Here is a 20,583-nt window from a genome sequence, read left to right as displayed (position 1 = left end):
GCTTATTTCATCATTAAAAAAAAAAAATCAAACGAGTTGCCATTAAGTGGTTTCCACATCCCGATGACCCTGTGTTTCCCAGAATAGAACTGCCACTTCATAAGGCTTTCTTGGCCGTAAGCTTTAGGGAAGCAGATTGTGTGGCCTTTCTTTCACGATGCTGTTGAGTGGGTTCATTGCTGAGTGTCATTTAGTAGACGAGGACAAACCTTTGCATTACTCAATAATCAAACCAAACGCAGCGCTATCGAGTTGATTCCAACCCACAGCAACCCTAGGACAGAGTGGAATGGCTCTTTAGAGTTTCTAAGACTGTCAATCCTTCTGGAAGCTGACTGCCCATCCATCTGTCACAGCCTGGGAACTTCATTTCATTATACTTTTTTGTAGAGGACATAACTATGTCCTGAAAACCTAGAAAATACACTGGCTGTATGAACGGGGAGCCTTGTATCAGGTGACTGCGGTTGGTTCTGCATGGGCGGATTTCTCCAATCCATTTTGTTTTTGTTTTACTCCTGAGCCTCTTCTGTTTCAGGGGTCATCCACTCTTCCTTCTATTACCTTCGTGCCTACCTAACTTTCTGGGCTCCATCTGCAGACTACAGTAGTCTTTATTGAACACTCAGTTGCCATCAGAACACCATTAATGTGTCTTTCATCTTTAAAGGTGTTTTCGATTCTCGTCGTTCAGGGCCCTTGGCTTCTCAGAATTGACTCAGCAGCGGTGAGTTGTTGGTGGTAGTGGTGGTCTTTTGTGAGGCTTGTCATCCTCCCAGGTCACCTAATATTTGACTCCCTACCGTGTACTGAGTCTCTGATTTCTTTATATTTTGTACCAAAGTATTTCGCACACGAATGTTTGTTTATTGTTCTCTTCTCTCTTTGGTACATCCATATTTTATCCCTGCAACAACCTTATAAGCTCTTTTAGGACATAACTATTCTCCCCTATTTACTTTGTTTCTCTCATGGTCTCCAGCAGGGAGCTAGACACACAATAGAAACCAAGCTTTTTGCCACGGAGTCAATTCTGACTCATGGCCACTCCCTGTGTGTTCCCTTCGACAACTCAGCTGGTAGAAGGCCGGACAGCAGACATGTAATAGTTACTTGTTAGTGAATAATTAGTGGCTTATTCTAAACCAGCATTATGGGAGGATCTGGCAAAATATTGTACTCCTTCCAATTTAAATCCGTGCCCTGACAATGGTATCTAGGAGTTTTTAGTCAGCATTTTGTTGTCTTAGTTACCCAGAATTGTCATAGTGCAGCCGAATGGTTTATCCTAGTGCAGCCGAATTGTCTGTTACCAGTTGATTGCAGAACCACATCTAACGCAACGATTAATTTGTGCCCAGTGGCCAATGTAGACCATTTCTTAAAGGGAACATCCTTTAAAGGGTGTAGCTGCTTTTGTTTAAAGTTAATCACTCTTAATCCATCCACATAAAGGTAACCGCAGTAACCTTTACTTAGGTTTGCAATCAACACCCATGGAAGGAGCAATCAAGAAATCAAATGATATATTGCATTGTGCAAATAAATCTGTTGAAAAACAAACAACACCCCCCCCCCAAAAAAAAAAAAAACACCCTAAAAAACAAAAACTCTTTAAAATGTTAAAAAGCAAAGATGCCACTGACTGGAGCCATGGTTATTCCACCTCTCATGCACGTGAACGCTGCTTATTGACTAAGGAAAACGGAAGGATCAAGGGTTTTGAATGGTGTAGGTGAAGAAGATTGGCTGTATCATGGACTACCAGAAAGCAGATGCATCTTTCAGCAGAAGTACATCCAGAACACTCCCTAGAAGCAAGGAGAGTGAGCCTTTGGCTCAGTACTTAGGACATCCTATCCGAAGGGGCCAGTCCCTGGAGAAGACATCATTCTTGTTAAAGGAATGGGCCTGGAAAAAGCAAGAGCTTCAAGGAGACGGAGTGACACTGTGGCTGTAGCAATGAGCTCAGCTATGGCAACAGTTGTGAGGATGGCGGGAGAGCAGATGGTGTAACATTCCCATGCGGTATCACTTGGTGCCATAACTGACCGGGCAGACTGAATAACCACAGTTAATACATTTGCAAAGTGTAAATGAAAGAGATAAGCGCACATCACCATTTTTAAGCAGAACTGTCCCGACAGCACTTTCCCCTGACAGCATTCCCTCCCCCTGATGCCCGCCCCCTCAGATGGCCCCATCACAGTGGAATGCAGGTGTGTAAGTGCCCTTAGAGCAATTATTATTTAAACTACCCCTCTCTCTCCCCTTATCAAGAGATGCTGTCAGTCTGTCTCTCCAGGACAGGAATGTCCATTCCCTACCCCTGGGAGGAGGACAAGCTAGAGAAGAAATCCAGGAATGGGGTGATAAACCAAAGCGCCTGAAACTTTACCTAAATAGACTTTTGTTTTACTTCTGTCAATACCACTTAGTGGTAGATGTATTTTGACTTGCCTTTTCTTCTGCCTTCTGTATTCTACCCTCCCTGAATGATATAAAAGGAAAACGGCCAGGGAAAAGGGGGCGGCTGTCTGGAGAGACATTCCCTTTGGACATTTCCGCTGCAGCCAGGCGAGCCTGATATTGAAAGACTTCTTCGCTCATTCTAGTTGGACATTCTAGTGGTCTTCTTTTATCCAAACCGGCAACATAAACACATATGTACTCTTTAATAGAGTTTAGTGGGACTGGGCGGTATTTCATCCTTTTGCATGTAGGATCTCTGAGCAGGGACCAATTTAGCGGCCATTGTAGCAGTTCTACAGAAAACCTGAAAAGACCATGGATCCTAACTAACTCATCTTTTGTCTTAGATGTGCCAAGAAACAGCTTACTTCTTGATTCTTGGGTAAGATCAAATTTCAAGAGTCTTTCCCAAAGTATTCTCTAGTGGTGGATCAATAGAAATATTCATTTTGTTACAACTAAAACAGGAGCCGTTAGAGGAAAAAATGTGTCTTTGAATATTCATTGCATTTGCTGTAAAAATGACAACATTTACATTTCAGTCTTGCCAACAAATCAATTTGTAAAATTCTGGGTGAGTGTTATGGTTGCTCCATCAGAAAAAGAAAAAGCCCATTAATGTCTCAGGAGAGATTAAGGCTTCAATGACATTTAAAGGTAACAATACTACTGCGTACCATTATCATATTTAGTAACAAAGAAATAGATCCACTTATCCCCTTTCATCCCAATGTTTCTCAGGTCCACTCCTCCTTCCCTCCCCCTCCCTGCCTTCCCGACTTTTTCCTGGAGCAAATGCTGGCCTTGGGCCTGAAACGGTTGCTTGTGTGAGAGTGCTTACTTCCCTAATGTTCTTCTTCGCTTCTTGGCCGAGTCAAATAAACAGTGAATGACAGCAGCATTCGAGCACCAGGCTCCGGCTGTGCCTGAACCTAGGCTTTTCCGAGGCTTTTAACGGCAGGACCTCACAAGTGTCTTTTTCCTCGACACGGTTATTTTGCTTCAGCCAAGGTTGATTGAGGTGGTGCGTAGTGATAGAGAGAGTTCTGAAATAGATGTATGCTGTGATCTCTTTTCAGGATCTTCCACAGTTTGGGCAAGAATGTAGAGAGATCATCTGCTGCAAAAATTAATCAATATTCTATTGTTGGTCATTATTATGTGAGCTGCTTCTCATTTTTCCAAAATCTTCCATGTGGGTAAAAAGCTGTTTTTAAGTCCAATGGAATCCAAGGGACTTTTCACTGCATTCCATTGAACTCAGGGGACCCAGAAAGCTAAACCTCCTTTTTCTTTGTTCAAGCTTGTCTGCAGTTCATACTAATAAACATCACATGCCTGTTTTGACCCATTTCATTCTGCTATCTTCTGTCATGTCTGTTCAGCACAAAGTGCCTTCTTTTGACTTCAACAGTGCACATCACATTCCTACCAACCCAGAGTTTTAAAAATAAATTGTGCCCAAAACAAACAACATAAAAGAAATTGTACCACCTGACAGACAATAGCTATTGGTGACTGGAGGCGTTTTTGTTTTTTTTTTCTTTTAAAAATCATTTTATTGGGGGCTCCTGTAACACTTACCACAATCCATACATCCATCCATTGTGTCAAGCACATTTGTACATTTGTTGCCATCATCTTTCTCAAAACATGTTCTTTCTACTTGAGCCCTTGGTATCAGCTCCTCATTTCCCCCCTCCCTCCCTGCTCCCCCTCCCACAGGAACCCTTGATAATTTATAAATTATTATTATTTTGTCATTTCTTACACTGTCCGACATCTCTCTTCACCCACTTTTCTGTTGTCTGTCCCCCAGGAAGGAAGTTATATGTAGATCCTTGTAATCTGTTCCCCCTTACTACCCCACCTTCCCCTTACTCTCCCGGTATCACTACTCTCGTTATTGGTCCTAAGGGGTTTATCTGTCCTGGATTCTGTGTGTTTCGAGTTCTTATCTGTACCAGTGTACATGTTCTGGTCTAGCCAGATTTGTAAGGTAGAATTGGGATCATGATAGTGGGAGAGCGGAAGCATTAAAGAACTAGAGGAAAGCTGTATGTTTCATTGTTGCTACACTGCACCCTGACTGGCTCATCTCCTCCCTAGGACCCTTCCATAAGGGGTGTCCAGTTGCCCACAGATGGGCTTTGGGTTTCCAATCTGCACTCCCCTTCATTCACAATGATATGATTTTTGTTCTTTGATGCTTGATACCTGATCTTATCGACACTTCATGGTCAGACAGGCTGGTGGGCTTCTTCCATGTGGGCTTTGTTGCTTCTCAGCTAGATGGCTGCTTGTTTATCTTCAAACCTTTAAGACCCCAGATGCTATATCTTTTGACAGCCGGGCACCATCAGCTTTCTTCACCACATTTGCTTATGCCCCACTTGGGGCGACTGGAGTTTTTGAGACCCTGAGCTTTTGCTGCAAATTAGCTGTGCAGAAGCATTTCTTATGAAACTCCACTGTGTTTTAAATGAGATACACTCTTTGAAATTTTCTCAATATGACTGAAGCTGGAAATTGAAAAAGTACAAGAGTGACAGGGTCTTTTAAAATGCACATCTCTCTTTGAATGACCACATATCTGTGGTGGTAGAAATCATGTATTTTGTCTCTTTTTTCTCCCTAAAACCTTTATGGTTCCCATCTCCTAATAAATGTTTGAACCCTGTAGGTGACTCCATAAATATTTTCTCAGTATATATACAAGAAATCTTTCAAAAGCTCATGAAAAATGGAATTAAGAGGCATTGAAATGTTCCCACAAACTTTTTGAAATGCCTCATTTTGGATGGTGTCTACCAAAAGAATTTGCCTTTGCAATAATGTCGTGTTTGTTTAATTTGAAATTCAGTCTCTTTAACTTTTTTTTGCAAAGTATTTTTATCTAGACATTTAAAGAGTTAACATTAGTAAATGTGTAACATTAGTGCTTGTTATGAATCTTGTTCCAAGTCCTTTCTATGTAATATCACGTGTAATCCTTAGAATCATTTTGAATTAGCAACTATTATTACCTACATTTTACAGATGAGGGAACCGAAGCATAGAGAGGTTAAATAACTTTCCTCAGGTTAATAATAAAGGCTAAGAAGTAGTAAAGAAGGATTTGAATCCAAATGGTCTAACTCAAGAAACCATACTTTTAGCCACATATCAATCTTCCAATTACACCTGTTCAGTTAGACAGGTTTAAAAGTACAACAGTAATGCAGATAAAATCAAAATAGAGGTCTTACAAAATAATCTGATGACAGAAAATTGAAAAACCTCTATGTTGTTTTCATTAAACCTAATTTTTCAAAATAGGGTCCATTTTATTATAATAATAACTTATTCTTTTCTTTTGAAGTACTTTTTGGGGAACTTTTATGTGAAGTGACAAAAGTGGGTGATATTATGGATGTGACACATTTTCAAACCAATGCTGTAGAGGTAGTTTGTGTGTGGTTCATCTGGTATGTCTGGAAAAGAGAGAGAGAAGGGAGAAGAGAGCACATAGCAGGCAGGTTTAATGGAGTAGATTAAGAGACTCACCTTCCAGAACCATGGAGCAGAGTATGAATTCTCTTGAGCTTACTGGTGCATGGCATCTTTCCATCAAGCCAATACCTGCTAACATAAAAATAAACAAAACCAGAAACAAAACTCATTTTTGTTTATTTGAATTTACTTATTTCAAGGCATCTTTTAGGAAGGACAAGGTAATGATGCTTTCAGTAGTTGAAACTCTATCTCCACTGACCAGGTTGGAAATGTAAGTGTTTAGTTCTTTGAGCTACAGGAGTATACACATGTAATTAAATATATATACTTAGATAATTGTCCTTAAACACCTCTTAATAATACTTACAGCTACAGTACACATTATACATGGGCACTTAGATTATTACACTCATTTCTATTTTCCATCCTATTCTTTTCTCAATTTGTGAACCATAAACATATTCAAAGGCAGTGATTTTCTTCTTTGATTGACAGAGCAAATCCCTATTTAGATAATAAATGTATTTATTGGTGAGTGTGGTCTTGGCAATAAAATGTTGCCTGGTGTCTTTAAGTACTTGTTCCAAGGTCACTTATTACTCCAAAGTCCCTTGTTTCTGATTTTAAAAAAGGTATATTACTATTTCTGCATCTGACTACAAAAGGAATATTTTCTTATGGTCAAATATGCGAAAGAATATTTTCATTTTTCCTTTCTCAATAGCATGAGTATTGGGTGGAACCTTTACCTTGCAGAGAAGCATGATGTAGAAATCAAAGCAGCAAGAACTGGAAGAGTAATTCCTTTCATAAAAACGTATGCAGCACTTAGCTTAACAGTCCTTTTATTTGACCACAGAATGACTCTCAGAAAACAGTTCCGACAATTCACCGAATTCCAGTGTTATTGGCTGCCATTACTAGTTGTGGGTTATAACTGCTTCTGAATGCATTGTATTACCCTCCAATTGGCTTATTGCTTAGCAGACCAGCATTCTCACATACCTGACCCTCATTTCTTGCAATATATTGGTATTGATTTGTCATAGAAATGGCGTGACGGAGTGGAAACAGTTTCATTTGGGTGGCAGATATAGTTGGGGTCAAGCATCCCCTTCTTGACCTTTTGGAGGTCTAAAGGCACAGGATGCTGACTTCTTCTCCAGAGGGTTCAGTGGCTTCTAAACAGAGTTTTCCTTTGACTGTTGGTGTAAAAATTGTTTGTGTGGATGATGGTGGGGCTGGAGAAGAATCTCCGTCAGCATAGCTCCAGGCTCATGCCTCCGAGGTACATGTCAGACGGACCTGTGCTCTACAGTCCTTGCACCAACGTTGACACCAGCTGTCTCATCCACAGCACTCCCCTACCTACAGCCCTCATTGGGCTGTCCCAAGAATTCACTAGGTCCCTGCCCAGCTCACACAAGTGGAACAAAGCTGTTTAGTCCCACCAATAAGCTCCCATAGCATCTTACCCAGAGTTCCCAAAGTTCTCTGATGCTCACCTGTCCGGTTTATTGTAGAAGAGTTCCCTTTGTTAGTATATAGGAATCTAACTGATTGGATAAATCAAATGTGATGCATAAAGATCGGTCTCCTGCGCACTGTTGCTGCTGTTAGCTGCTGCTGAATTGGTTCTGACTCCTTGGGACCCTGTGTTCCACAGAAGGAAACATGGCCCTGTCCTCCACCAGCCTCACACTGATTCTTCTGTTTGAGGCCTTGCTGGAGCCTCTGCATCACTCCAGGTTGCCACAGGTCTCCCTCTTGTTCACTGCCTCTCTACTTTACCAAGTATGAAGTCCTTCTCAAGGAACTGGTCTCTCCTGACAACATGGTCAGAGTAGGTGAACTGAAAAAGGACTGCTATTAGACATTTTGTATCATATCATCCTATGGACTATGATGCCTGGCATGATAAATTAAAAATAAATCCGTTTCAATGAATTGAAAGCAGTGCATTCCCAGAGGCTCAACTGTCTGTCTCAGTGTAACTGCTTTGCTCCCTGTTCCAGGAAGCCCACTGAACTCTCTCCTCGGTCTCTGGGTCCACTCCTGTCATTTCTCTGCCACCACACCTCGGCTGACACAGTTCCCTCTGTGCCCTGGCTCTCCGAGGTTCTCGAGCAGCAGGCGCTCTGCTCCTGCCTCTTCGTCCTTGATGGTAGTAAGGTCCTTGCCAAAGCGGACCAGTCCCTGCATTCGTTTCCCATACACCTTAATTGCATGGTCACATCCCTCCATAGTCCCTCATACTTTCTTATTGGCATTCTTAGCACAGTGTCCAATTCCCTTGTTGGGCCACAAACACTTTAATTTGCATTATCTCATTCAATTATCTTAAGCAAATTAGAAAATCATGAATGGCTAAAAGAACCCCATTAAGTAATTCAATGTACCACTCATAGGTTTTGATTCATAACAGTGGCTCAGTAAATATAAATTTTAGCTCCCTCTCAGTACCTCACATTAAGCAATTAGCATTTGGAAATATGTATGTTGATCCCCTAACTTCCATTATTGTTATTGCGTGCAATTGACAACTGTTGCACTCACTGAATTTTGGCAGAAGAAATGATGCTCCAGTCCTTGTGTTTTTGTTTTTAACTTTTTACTGTGAGCTAGGTAGAGGGCTACGTTCCAGATAATCACTTTTGTATTCAACAACTAAAACTACTTATCACAGTTCCTAATAGCTCACGCTGTCCCACTTTGACTTTTCTTCTCTCTCATGTAGAATATTAAGTTCCTGTGTGCAGCTCATTCGTGTCTTAAGAACCCCTAACTTGATGGAATGGTTGTTTTTGCACGCGAAGGTCATTTGTATGCGATATATGACTTGCAAGTTATGATGAAGGTAATGATTTTGAGGAGCTGTGATCCCATAGATAGTCGTTGTCCTTGAATATCGTCCTTGAATAAAGATATTCCAGAATATACCTACAAGAAGAGGACACCCCGAGGATTTACTTATTTATTTATTTACGTTGCTCAGTTCAGGCACGCATTTAAATAGAATTTGACCATGATGAGGTCTTCGCACTCGGGTAATTTCCCTCGTGCCATAGCTGAGACGGACAGTTGATAGCAGGGATAGACAGACGGCACATGTGCGGCACTGCTCTATATTGAAATGCCAGCTCTGCGGGGAGCTGGAGCGCTACATGGGGCGGCCTACACCCAAATGCTGAGATAGAGAGATAACTGCTGATGGATCTGATTACACGTGTTTCTGTCCCCTGGTTGGCCAATGACAGCTGCACAGAGGGAGGGTGGTGATTCCAAACCTCACTGGCTTGCAAGGAGTTGGTGCACAATTTATGTTTGTACCTGGGGGCAAAATAGGTTAATAAGGCCAAGAAGGAGGGGAGGACGTGGGAGTGGGTAATAACTGGGGAGAGCATCATAGCATCAACCTGGGGGGGAAAGGGAGGAGGGCTAAGGATTGAGGGTGTTCCCTCCTTCTTCTACTGATGTCTCAAGTGGCAGGAGAAATTTTGAAAGCTTTGAGGAGGAGCTAGTGATTAGGTTTTGGGGTGTTTTGTACCCCACCCTCCCCACTTGTTGGAAAATCTCTTCACAAGAGGTAATTGAATGGGAAGCAGGAAGACAACCAGGGACTGGGAGAGAAGTGATTCTCAGGCTGCTGTTCCTCTTATCATTGGCCTCCTGACCCTTCTCCAAGCAAGCTCCTCTGGGCCAAGGGGGCAGGCAGCCGAACACCCTGCACGCGTGCCAGCTGTGGGGCATTGGCTTGGTCTCTCAGTGCATCTCAGGCTGCAGTAGTATCCGGTCACCCTCCCTGGTCACTGGGACCGCTTCTGATGGCTGTGGCCTCCGCTGCCCCAGGGAGCACCTTCTGTAAGCAGCTCCTTTTCTCTCTCCTGGTGAGTAACAACACAAAGGATTAGGGAATTCAAGCGTGTTCCCAGGGTGTCCTTCCTCTAGTTTAGACTTGAAAGAGCAGGGGGTGGGGTGAAAAGCTCAGAAGTTTGTTAGACGGAGCAAATGAAAGCAGAGCGGAGACAAATCCCAGGAGGAGTTGAGAGACTTGTGTGGGAGATGTTTAACAGACTCACCAAGTGCCCCTTAACCCGCCCCCCCCTGTCCTCCAAGGGAATTCCTTGTTCTTGCTGTGTGTTTTTATAAGGAGTAGCAGAATAATTCATTCCTCAGGCATTTGGCCCAGAAGGTTCTGAGGTTTGCTCTTGCTACTAGTCATTAAATCATCTCTGATTACTTGGCATGGGTAGCTCCACAGAGCTGACAGAAGAGGAAGAGGATTCTGGGTGGAGAGTGAATTATCCAGTACTTTCTTAATTTTACCCAAGAAGCGCTAAGAGAAGGGCAGACATCTTCATTCAAGTGAGGAGTTTAACTTGAGGGAAATGGGTGTGTAAATATGACAGTCATTCAATAAAAACGTTGGCTTGGTGTCCAGTTGGACTGTAGTGGGTTTGTAACCATGTACCAGGATATTAACATTTCTGGTCCCTCTGTCCATTCTTGGGAATTTCTTTATTATTGTTAATATTTTAAAATTTTAATAATAGTGTGGCTTCAAATGGTATTTTCAGAATTGGAAGTCTTACTGTACATATGTTCACCGGATTAATAATTCATACTGCAGGGCAGATGGTCGGGTTCCCATGCTGTACCTGATTGGAGTGAAGAGAGCTCAGAGACTGAATAGCATTAGCTAGGTGAAACGTCATAAAAGCTCTCCAACGATTCATTCAGGTGTCCTTTGTTTTACCCACTAAAAACACTTCCACTGTGCTTTGATTCACCCCTGCCCAGCCACTACCTGTCCACATAGTGGCTAAAAGTTTGCCGGGCCCACATCCCTTCTGCTTTCTCTAAGTCAGTACTTCACGGATAAATAGAATACTGGTCAGTGGAAACTTGCAATGACTAGCTGCAGAGACACGGCCTGCCAGATGGCGTTCTAGGTCAAGCAGGACAGAAGCTGGGAAATGACAAGAGGAGCAGGAGTGTGGCATGTGTCCTATGAGAATAATGCTGTGTGTGTGTGTGTGTGTGTGTGTGTGGCTCTGCCGGAACTATTGGACTGCAAGGGTTAGCACTTCAATCCCATCAATCACTGAGGGAGAAAGATGAAGCTGTCTGCTCCCTTTAAGATGTACAGTCCCAGAATCGAACTATAGGGTTGCTATGAGTTGGCATTGACTTGATGACAGACAATGGGTTTGGGTTTACTATACTATTTACCGTATATACTCGAGTGTAAGCCGACCCGAATATCAGCCGAGGCACCTCATTTTACCACAAAAACTGCATTAAAAATGTGCTGAAAAACTCAGCTTATACTCGAGTATCTACGGTGTGTGTATATAGGTAGATTTTTCTAGTTAAAAAATACCCTGCCCACATTTTATATTTAGACCATCACTAATAGGAGTGTGCTTTGCTTACAAGTTTCCTCAGATGTATTTTAGTGAATTCCTGGCCACTCTGTGCGACAGGGTGGCTGTGATTCCGAATCAACGCAATGGGCTCTGTTTTGGATTGCTGTTGGAAATGAACACACATGACAAACAAGATGAACCAAACGTGTTTATTGTTATTGAAATTAAAATTGAATACAGATGTCGCTTTTAAATTCAACATGTGTGATGGTGAATCTATCTAGCCAAGAGTTTTTGTAGAATCACAAACTGTTTTTATAGCTTCTTACAATGTATCCAAACAGGTGTTAAGCTCTTCTTTTCTCTCTTGGAAGGTGTGGATTTCACATCTCGAAGTTTGCCCTCAATTAGAGAAGTTGAGGGGAAAGTTGAGTGCGTCTTAAAATGTTTAGTTCAGCTTTACTTTTATTTAAATACAGACCACGGTTATTCTGATAAAGAGAAGAGAAAGCAAAGATGATGAAAAGTCAGGAAAATAAGGAAAATATGTTTTGAATGTATGGACATTTCCTAATTTTACTTTCCAGATAGTACCCATTTTCTTCTTTGAACTACATTGATTTTTAGCAATTGTTGGTCCGACAATAGGAAGTATACAAGGACCTAAATGTAGTAGTGGTGAGTCAGCCTTCGGCAGGAGAAAGATGAGGCTTTAAGATGAAGTCATTAGGAATCAGATCCATTCAACGCCAGGGAGTGTGGATTTTTGTTGTAGTTCCGCACTGGGCTACTAACTGCAAGGTCAACAGTTTAAACCCCAAACTGCTCGGTGGCAGAAAAACAAAGCTTTGGGCTCCTTTTAAAAATCACAGCCTTGGACAGTCTAGGGAGTGGTTCTACTGTGTCCTATAGGGTCTTTGTAAGCCAAAATTGTCTCAATGGCAGTGAATTTGATATCTATCTTTATGCACACATGCACATATGTGTGTGTGTTTGTATGCATATATACACAAGCATATATATTCATACACAGATATGCTTTAAAAATTTCATGAAAAAGGAAATGAGAAGATAATATAAATTTCCATAAGCTTTGTGAAGTATATCTGCATTTATGTGTGTGTGTGTCTGCATGTGGATCTGTATATCCTTTTTGAAGATTACTGCCTGTATCTTGTAGAATATTGCTATTTAGACTAGTTGTTTAATTTAGACTTTGAAGTTTATGCCAGGCCAGTCTGAAGAATGTTTTTCAATGAGATTAAAAGAAAACCTAAAATTTTCCTTGACTTTCTCACCATACCCTGAACTAGTTAAGGGCTGTGAAAATAATGATTTGAAATTAGTATGAACATATGGTTATTGTGTTCCAGAATCAAGTGCTAAGTGCTTTTTCCCCTCCATGCTAACCATCAGGGTGGCATTTAGGAATTGATTTAAAAATAAAGAAATGAAACTTGGTCTTCGAGATGATAATCTTTGCATAAAATCAATAGTTCATAGCACATTTTCTTAAAATGATGCAGTATGACTCCAGTCCTATGAGCTACTGTTCATGCCCACTTTGTTCATGGAAACTAAAGGATTGTAGTGCTCTGAGAGTCACTTTGAATTTAGTGCTCTGAGAGCCACATTTCTTTTTTAAATGGATTTTTAAAAATTGGAGGTGTGAAAGATGATTTGTTTCAGAAATTGATAGGTTTTCAGTGAATAAGACAGACCAGTCGAGTGAAAATGTAATCGAATGTAACTCCAGGATTTTTCTTCTTCCTCTGAGGCCCTAACACTACTTTGTGATGCTTGTAAGAAAACTTCTCTTCGAGTGCCTTCTCACCTTCAGGCTGAAACCCTCGTAGGCCAAGGTAAGAAACTCTAATAAGAGGGTCAGAGTTGTACTTTCAACCATTTGGCTTCAGGCTAACCTTATAAAATGGGGGATAATAGTGATTTGGTAGATTTCTGGCATTAAAATCGAGCACATAATGGAAAGTGGACTACTTGGTTTTTGGTAGGGGTTGGAAACAATTAAAGCACCAGAGTGATCTGTATGCTTTTCTTGCCAGAAAAAAAGTTAGTAAACAACAGAGGGATAAATTATTTTAGCTTAGTACAAACAGAACAAGGCACCCTAAACAGAAGTATCTTTTAATCCATAGCAACTAAACTGCTTCTAAATGATTGACATCCAGTTTTCTTAATTGATAAAGTGGATATATGTCAACACTTTAATTTGCCTATTTATTCTAAATCCTTTTGAATAAAACTTGCATCTGAGGTCGATTAGCATGAACAATTACTCTGACCTGACAACAATATACATGTGATCAACTTCACGGAATAACATGAGAAATTCAAATGAAATAGTGATGGTTCTTAGGGCCGTAATCGCCCTCGACTGATGGGTTGCTTGTTCTTCTGAGTCCAAAGGCAGCATTCCTTTCTCCAACGTATTTCACTGGTTCTCAATTTACAGTAATTCACTTTGAGAGTAGAAGTGATCCCTTTTTCAAAATAAAATTGTTTTGTAGCGCTCTGTGTGGTGTTCATTTATCCCTTACACCTTGAGGCATGTCAAAGATAGAAAGTCAACATTATAAAAACACAATAAATGCCATAAAGGAATTGTTTTGATACCAGCTACAGGGCATATTAAGCTCTGGAGTAATTAAACCTCCAAAAAACAAAGATAGTACAGTCAGATTCTTTGCAATCTACTTACTATACTTGAAAGGCATTACTTAAGAAAAGACTAGTCTTCTTATTTGTTACAAGACAGTTTTACATATCCAAAGAATAATGCACAGAAGTTCAAAGCCTACAGACTTCATACATTTTTACCAGGAAAGATGCAAAACAGCAAAATTGCATATACAAGCATGTATGTATGTGTACAAGCAATAAATAAGAATCGACGTAGAAGCAGAGTAAGTTCAGTGACACTAGACAATATGTTATATCTTATCATAAATTTAACCTTTAACAAAAGTAATGGAAGTATTCGTTTCATTTCATTGTCACGGTCTCCCCTTTTTCGAATGGCTGTCCTCAGCAAACCCGGAGGGCAACCTCACTTTCTGCTTCTTGTGCACTAAGTAGCAGTAGTCATTCTTGAAAAACCTGTTCTACTCCTGTCTCATCTTATACATGACTGTGAAATTCCTTCCCCCACAGTGAATCTGAAGGAATGTCTCAAGTCTGCCACCAGCTTCCGGTCAAGTAATCCTGACTTCAAAATACTAGAAGATGGTTCCTTATACACGACCAATGACCTCATTCTGCCTTCTAAAAGCAAGAGCTTTTTCATCTTGCTCTCAGACAGCCAGAGACAGGAGCAAATAGAGATAGAGCTCGTAGTGGCTGCAAGAGAAACTAAGGTACAAGGGGCAAAGGTTTAAGTAGCTTGGTCTATGAATTTGTTCACGAAGTCCATCCTTCCATGTTAAAAATCAGTGTTCTTGAATGCTCGTTTATCTGTCCCACTTTGAACGTGTCAGAGTTATCTGGGAAACTCATGAAAGTCAACAATTTGGTTTCCAGAGAGCCAAGAATATCAAAGCTTCCCGATTATGTCTTGAGGCTTGGCGCAGTAAGGACAACCTATTTGAAATACAAGGCAGGGTGGGGCTGGAGCTCTGTGAAATTTGATTCAGGCTACAGATGGGCACTCCACCCTGAGTGGCTTTCTCCCAACTGACTGTGGGTTGAGTCTTGCTTGGAGCAGAAAGAACTGTCTCAGGCTTACTCATAGGTTAATGGAAACTTCCATGGATTCTCTGTCTTCTAAGTGGAGGCGTGGCAAGTCCTCAACAAGGCTCATTGTCTTGCAGTGAGAAGGGCGATTGGATTGGTCGGGGGATGGGAGGCGAGAGGATTACTGAAAGCTCACTTTATACACCTTCAGCATAGTAATTTTAATCTTATAAAACCCTTTATTCATAAGTGATTCAACCTGTAAAAGGATTTTCCAACAAAATTACTTTTGATTACAAGACAATTTCTTCACCTAATTAGGGATATGACTAAGGCATACAATATACCACTTTATATCCAAATTGTTAAAATAGCTCTGCATTACAAAAGTCAAATATACTTGAACAATTGTTGACTTTTGTCTTTGTATACATATACATACACCTGTAGCTTTATCTAATGTTTTGAGAATTTTTTATCATTTTCAGGACTAAGGTATTCTTGACCCAAGCCATGGGTCAGTTAGCAAAATCAATTCTTAACTATTAGTTAATGGATAATCTATTTTTAGGGAGTCTAAATCTTCTCAAAAGAGATAGAGTGGGTTCCACATTGGGCCGCCAACCATAAGGTCAGCAGATGAGGCTTATTGTAAATATTTACAGTCTTAGAAACCCAAAGGAGTCACTATGAGCCAGAATTGACTCAATAGGTTTGGTTTTTATTAAAGCTTCTTAAGATAGTGTTTTTTACTAATACCCTAAAGTTCTGGCTGAATAGCTGACTAAACTAGGACGTAAGTAAGATAGCAGAAGGCACTCTGGTGGCATAGTGGGGAAGCCTGGGGAGGCTTACTGCAAGGGCAGCGAGGAAAATTCTCAGCCTTTCTAAGGGAGAAAGAAGACTGTGTCCTGTAGAGAGACACAGTCTCAGATACTCACAGGGAAAGTCACTGTGAGTCACCAGGAGTTTTTGGAAGGATAGAAGGTAGTCTGAGATTGTGTGTATGTGTGCGTGTGCGTGTGTGTCGTAAAAATATGTAAATCATTTGGGGATTATCCATGATATTGTGATGTGCTCTGACTCTTGACCTCTCCAGGTCAAGATTTAAGTGAAAGGCACAGTGTTTAGAATGATAAGCAATCCTGTGTTTGTCATCCTGCACAAAATACAGGCTCCTAAGAAGAGACATATTAAAGACACTGGCCTCAAGCGTAGCAAGAGGCGATGGGCTCCTATTCCGTGTTCACTAATGGAGAATTCATTAGGTCCATTTCCACTACATATTCAACAGGTAAATATCAACTTGTCTCATTTTTATTTTTTATGGAATAGAGATAAAGTTTCCATTTGGAATTGCCTAGTATATCGAATCAGGGCTTTCGCCTATTGATACTAATAATGATTATCCTAGTGACCACTTTGTGTCATAATGTAATAAAGCAGTGCATTTTATCATTGTCTTCCATAAATTACATTTGAACATTTAGAAATGTTTTCATACTTTGAGTTTCTGATACCCTAAGTTCTGCCTCCAGATTCTTCCTAACACACTGCCAGACTTTAGCACTCACACAAACAGAGCATTTCTGGACAGTTTTCATAATTCAACTCTTGCTTAAAGCGTGGTTTATTTTCCCAAAAGAGAATAAGTATTTTACTACCGAATAAAATTATGTCACCATCACATAGCCAGAATGTAAACATAGTCCAACTATGAAATGATACATTCTTGAAAAACTACTTGCATTATTTCTACTTTTTAATATAATACAATGTTTTATTCTAAATAGTTCACAATCACTGAAAAAATGAAGTAAAAGTAGGTGCAAATTAAAAATATATAATCAACTCCACAAAATTTCCACAAATATTTAGGTCATTCAAAAAAAATTTGTAATCAAAGAAATGACAGCTTGTGACTTTGCACATTGCAGAATGTAGTGAGGGATGGTAAGTAGCTATTTTAAAAAAGAAAGAATAAATGAGGAAGAAGGAGAGAAGTGATTTAAAAAAATACCATGAAGAGAATTTCGGTTTAAAGTGTTTATCATGACATATGCGATTGGCTGAGAACCATAGTTGGTTCAAAATGTCCAACACTTTCTCGGGAGAAAGAGGAGGCTCTCTGCTCCGGTAAGGAGTTCATCTCAGAGAGTCCCACGGACAGCTCCCCCCTGCTTTATGGGGTCGCTATGAGTTGGAATATCAGAATTCCAGTGAGTTTGGGCTTTGGTTTTATTTTTTTGTAATATTCAATTTTCACTTATTTTAGATCCAGTCTGATACTGCACAGAATTATACCATCTTTTACTCCATAAGTGGACCAGGAGTGGACAAAGAGCCCTTCAACGTGTTCTACATAGACAGAGACACGGGGGACATGTTTTGTACGCGAAGCATCGACCGTGAGCAATATCAAAAGTTTTCGGTAGGATCATTAAACCATTATTCAGAATAGAGGTTTTTTTAATGAATAGTTTACATTTTGCCCAATGGTGTGTCTTTGCATAATGAGGTAAACAATGATGTTATTTAATCTCTTAAATATTACTGGCTAATAACAGAAGCTTCAAAGTGGCATTTGTTTCATTGATGAAGAATGACGATGGGCTTTATAAGGGTAAGGAAGGAGGGAAGATGGCAAAGGAAATAATGAATGATTTTAAATAATGACAGAATTTTAGATAACTGATGTTAATCTACAGAGCCCTAGAAAAACAAATAATTTTTCATAGTCCAAAATGTCATGTAATAAAATAGCCTATCATTCCCAAACCTTACTGTGCATGAAAACACATCTGAGGACTTTGTAAGAATGTTGATCTTTGGGCGCATGCTCAGAAATTCTCATTTAATTGTTTTAGGTTAGAGTTCAAGGACTTTTTTTCCTGATGGTCCAAGGTGATTCCAAGTACAGAGTCTAGTCTTCTGCTTGAGTTTCTGTACAGTTATGTGGCACGAGTTTCTTTCTCCTTTTTCCTTCTCTAGGGGTGTCCTGCAGCAATGGGATCCTTTGGCAGCATTTTATTCCTTCTGTAATCCACAGTTGTTTACTCACTTCTTTAATTCTAATTTTTCCAATCAAAAGAAAATTCGAACTACTCTGAAAATTAAACCCTCCTTTTTTTCTGTTTCAAGCTTCACTTATTTCCTGGGTGTTCTGCGTGCGACTCTGATGTACGGAACACTTTATGGTCAATGTCCAGGGTGATGGTGAACAAAATTCATGAAACACTTACTACCTTTAGCTTTAAAAACAGGTAGTAAAGAAGCTCTTTGCTGAAGAAGGCTATCAAAGGTAAACCTTGTCCATCTTTGGGCAGCCCGGAGATGTCTTAGCAGACATCTGCAAAATGAGGAGGAGTTGATTGAAGTGGATAGCTAAGTGTTTGAAGTGACAGCAATGATATAAAGCTGTAATGTTTTTTCTTAAAAAAAATACACCAACTGGAGTGTAGACCGAAGTTCATGAAGAGTATGAATTAAAAGACTGGAAAGGTATGTAAAGACCAGAGAGAAAGATATGATGTGTTGTACCAAAGAGATGGGGTCCTATCCTAAAAATTCCCATCAAAGTAGTCTACATGACAGTGAAGCATCTGATGCAACATGTATGTCAAACTTTAGGGATTTTTATAATCAACTTATACAATGGTGAGTTGACAGCAAGGCATTTTCTTTAAAAGTCCATGTTCCCTCCCAATTTTTCTACAACAGACATTGATTGCTCATAGTTTTACCAGACTGTGAGTTTAAAAATTATAGCTTGCCTGAGCTTTTACAAGAGATATATGTAATCCACCATTAGGATAATGTTCATCTTTGTGATTAGGAGCTCTGGTGGTGTAGTGGTTATGCATTGGACTGTGATCTTTATGGTCAGCAGTTTGAAACCATCAGCAGCTCCGAGGGAGACAGACTGGGCTTTCTACTTTCTTCAACTGTTACAGTTTTGGAAACCCAGAGAGGGTCACTACGAGTCAGCAATGGCTCCATGACAGTAAGTTTGGTGTTTTATAGGGACTTAAAACTGCCCCACAGAATATAATTGTCTTCAGCTTTTCCCTAGACGGAAAGATCCAGCACTAGTGCTTGCTATGTATGGTGTCTACACCGCATGCTGGGATGAGCTTAATTTCCTATCCCGCTGAAAGAAAGATCGTGTCCTAAGGACCTGCTTGTGAATTTGCAAGGTTTTAGCTATTTCTCATAGGCCATCCTGCTTCCAGCTTGCTTCTTGCTATGATTGTTGCTGAAAGAAAGGGAAAGAGAAGAGTTTAAAACTAAAAATAAGTGTTTCTGCTTGTGTTCCCATCTTCTAAAAGATCAATAAGTAAACTTTTAAAAAAGTATGTTCACACTTAGGAATTTGAGTTAGTTTCATTTCAGGATTACCCACATTTTTCTAGTTCCCATTAACCTGGTTGTGATTGAATTGGCCTTTAGAAAGTTTATTTACAAATTTGTACAATTCATAAATAAAAGTAGAAGATCCAAATGTGAGCATAATGCAAATATAAGCTCACTCGAAGTACTATGAAGTAGAAGCTTTCTTTGTTGATGTAGAAGTGGAAATTGAAATGTCTTTACTTTTCTATCAAATTATATTTCACTTATTGTTCTATACGGAAAAGCTCATTTCCAGGGAAACTAGTAGGTCTTGTTTTTTTGGTCTCAGACAAGAGCTTTTCAAAAGTCTTTCACGTCAGTTTCCAAGTCTCAGTCTCCCAACTGCCAAGAGCCTAAATTTTGTCACTAGAGTTTTGCTTAAATTTTTCAAAATATTTGCATCTATTATATATAAATGTTAAGTAGGAATAATGGATTATTGATATTGGACATAATTTTACTTCATACGTTAGTAAGAATAAAAGATAAAAGCCAAAAGTCTAATTAAATACATATTCTTGAAGCTTCTTTTAACTCTCTTGCTCCATGTCTTGACTGATGAAGGTTTGTTTATTTTTCAATGAATCACCATTATAATAGTTGGAAAATTTATCTTGTATTGCAGTCATCTAATTTTCCAGGGTTGACATAACTCCCCTTTTACATTTTTCAAGCAATGGCAGTATCATAAGTTTTCAATAGTTCCAAGCTAGTCTCTGAAAAGTGGCAGTTTCAACCATGGCTTTTTGAGTTTTGGGTGATCATTCATACCTTTTAAAGTTGACTTAGAGAATGTAAAGAAATTACATTGGTTCCTTCATATCATCTACATCGTTATAATCTTTGAACACGTATTTTCTTTTCCTGACACCAAATCTATACATTGTCGGTTCATTCACATGTCATACCTACCTAGTCTTAGTGTCCTCTCCTCTCACCAGTCTACCGCACACATTTCTCTCAGTATGAGACAGAACTCATTTGAACTACTATTTGACAACTGCTCGCTGCTTCTCGTAATGTCTGTTTGTTCTGTTGCGATTATTCTTGTCTACTAATTGCTATAGGTTTATTAAGGAGCCCTGGTAGTATTTAGTGTACCACTGCTAACTATCAGTCACTCTACTGGAGAAAGAATCAGTCTGCTTCTGAAAAGTTTTGTAGT

At 39.9% G+C, this 20,583-nt stretch overlaps 1 protein-coding gene across 1 annotated transcript in view; it reads left to right on the top strand.

Annotated features, from left to right (window-relative positions):
- DSC1 (desmocollin 1) overlaps positions 1-20,583 on the top strand; it is a 42,720-nt gene that overhangs the window by 831 nt on the left and 21,306 nt on the right. Inside the window, exons 2-5 of the mRNA XM_045296181.1 lie at positions 13,114-13,198; positions 14,508-14,710; positions 16,201-16,320; positions 17,302-17,457. Of these exons, the coding sequence (XP_045152116.1) occupies positions 13,114-13,198; positions 14,508-14,710; positions 16,201-16,320; positions 17,302-17,457 (564 nt within the window). The remainder of the gene's footprint in view (positions 1-13,113; positions 13,199-14,507; positions 14,711-16,200; positions 16,321-17,301; positions 17,458-20,583) is intronic.

Source organism: Echinops telfairi, unplaced genomic scaffold (assembly GCF_000313985.2).
Source record: "Echinops telfairi isolate 266 unplaced genomic scaffold, ASM31398v2 ScPeMD7_7400;HRSCAF=8409, whole genome shotgun sequence".
NCBI classification, from domain to species: domain Eukaryota; kingdom Metazoa; phylum Chordata; class Mammalia; order Afrosoricida; family Tenrecidae; genus Echinops; species Echinops telfairi.
This window is presented reverse-complemented; position numbering and strand designations above follow the sequence as displayed.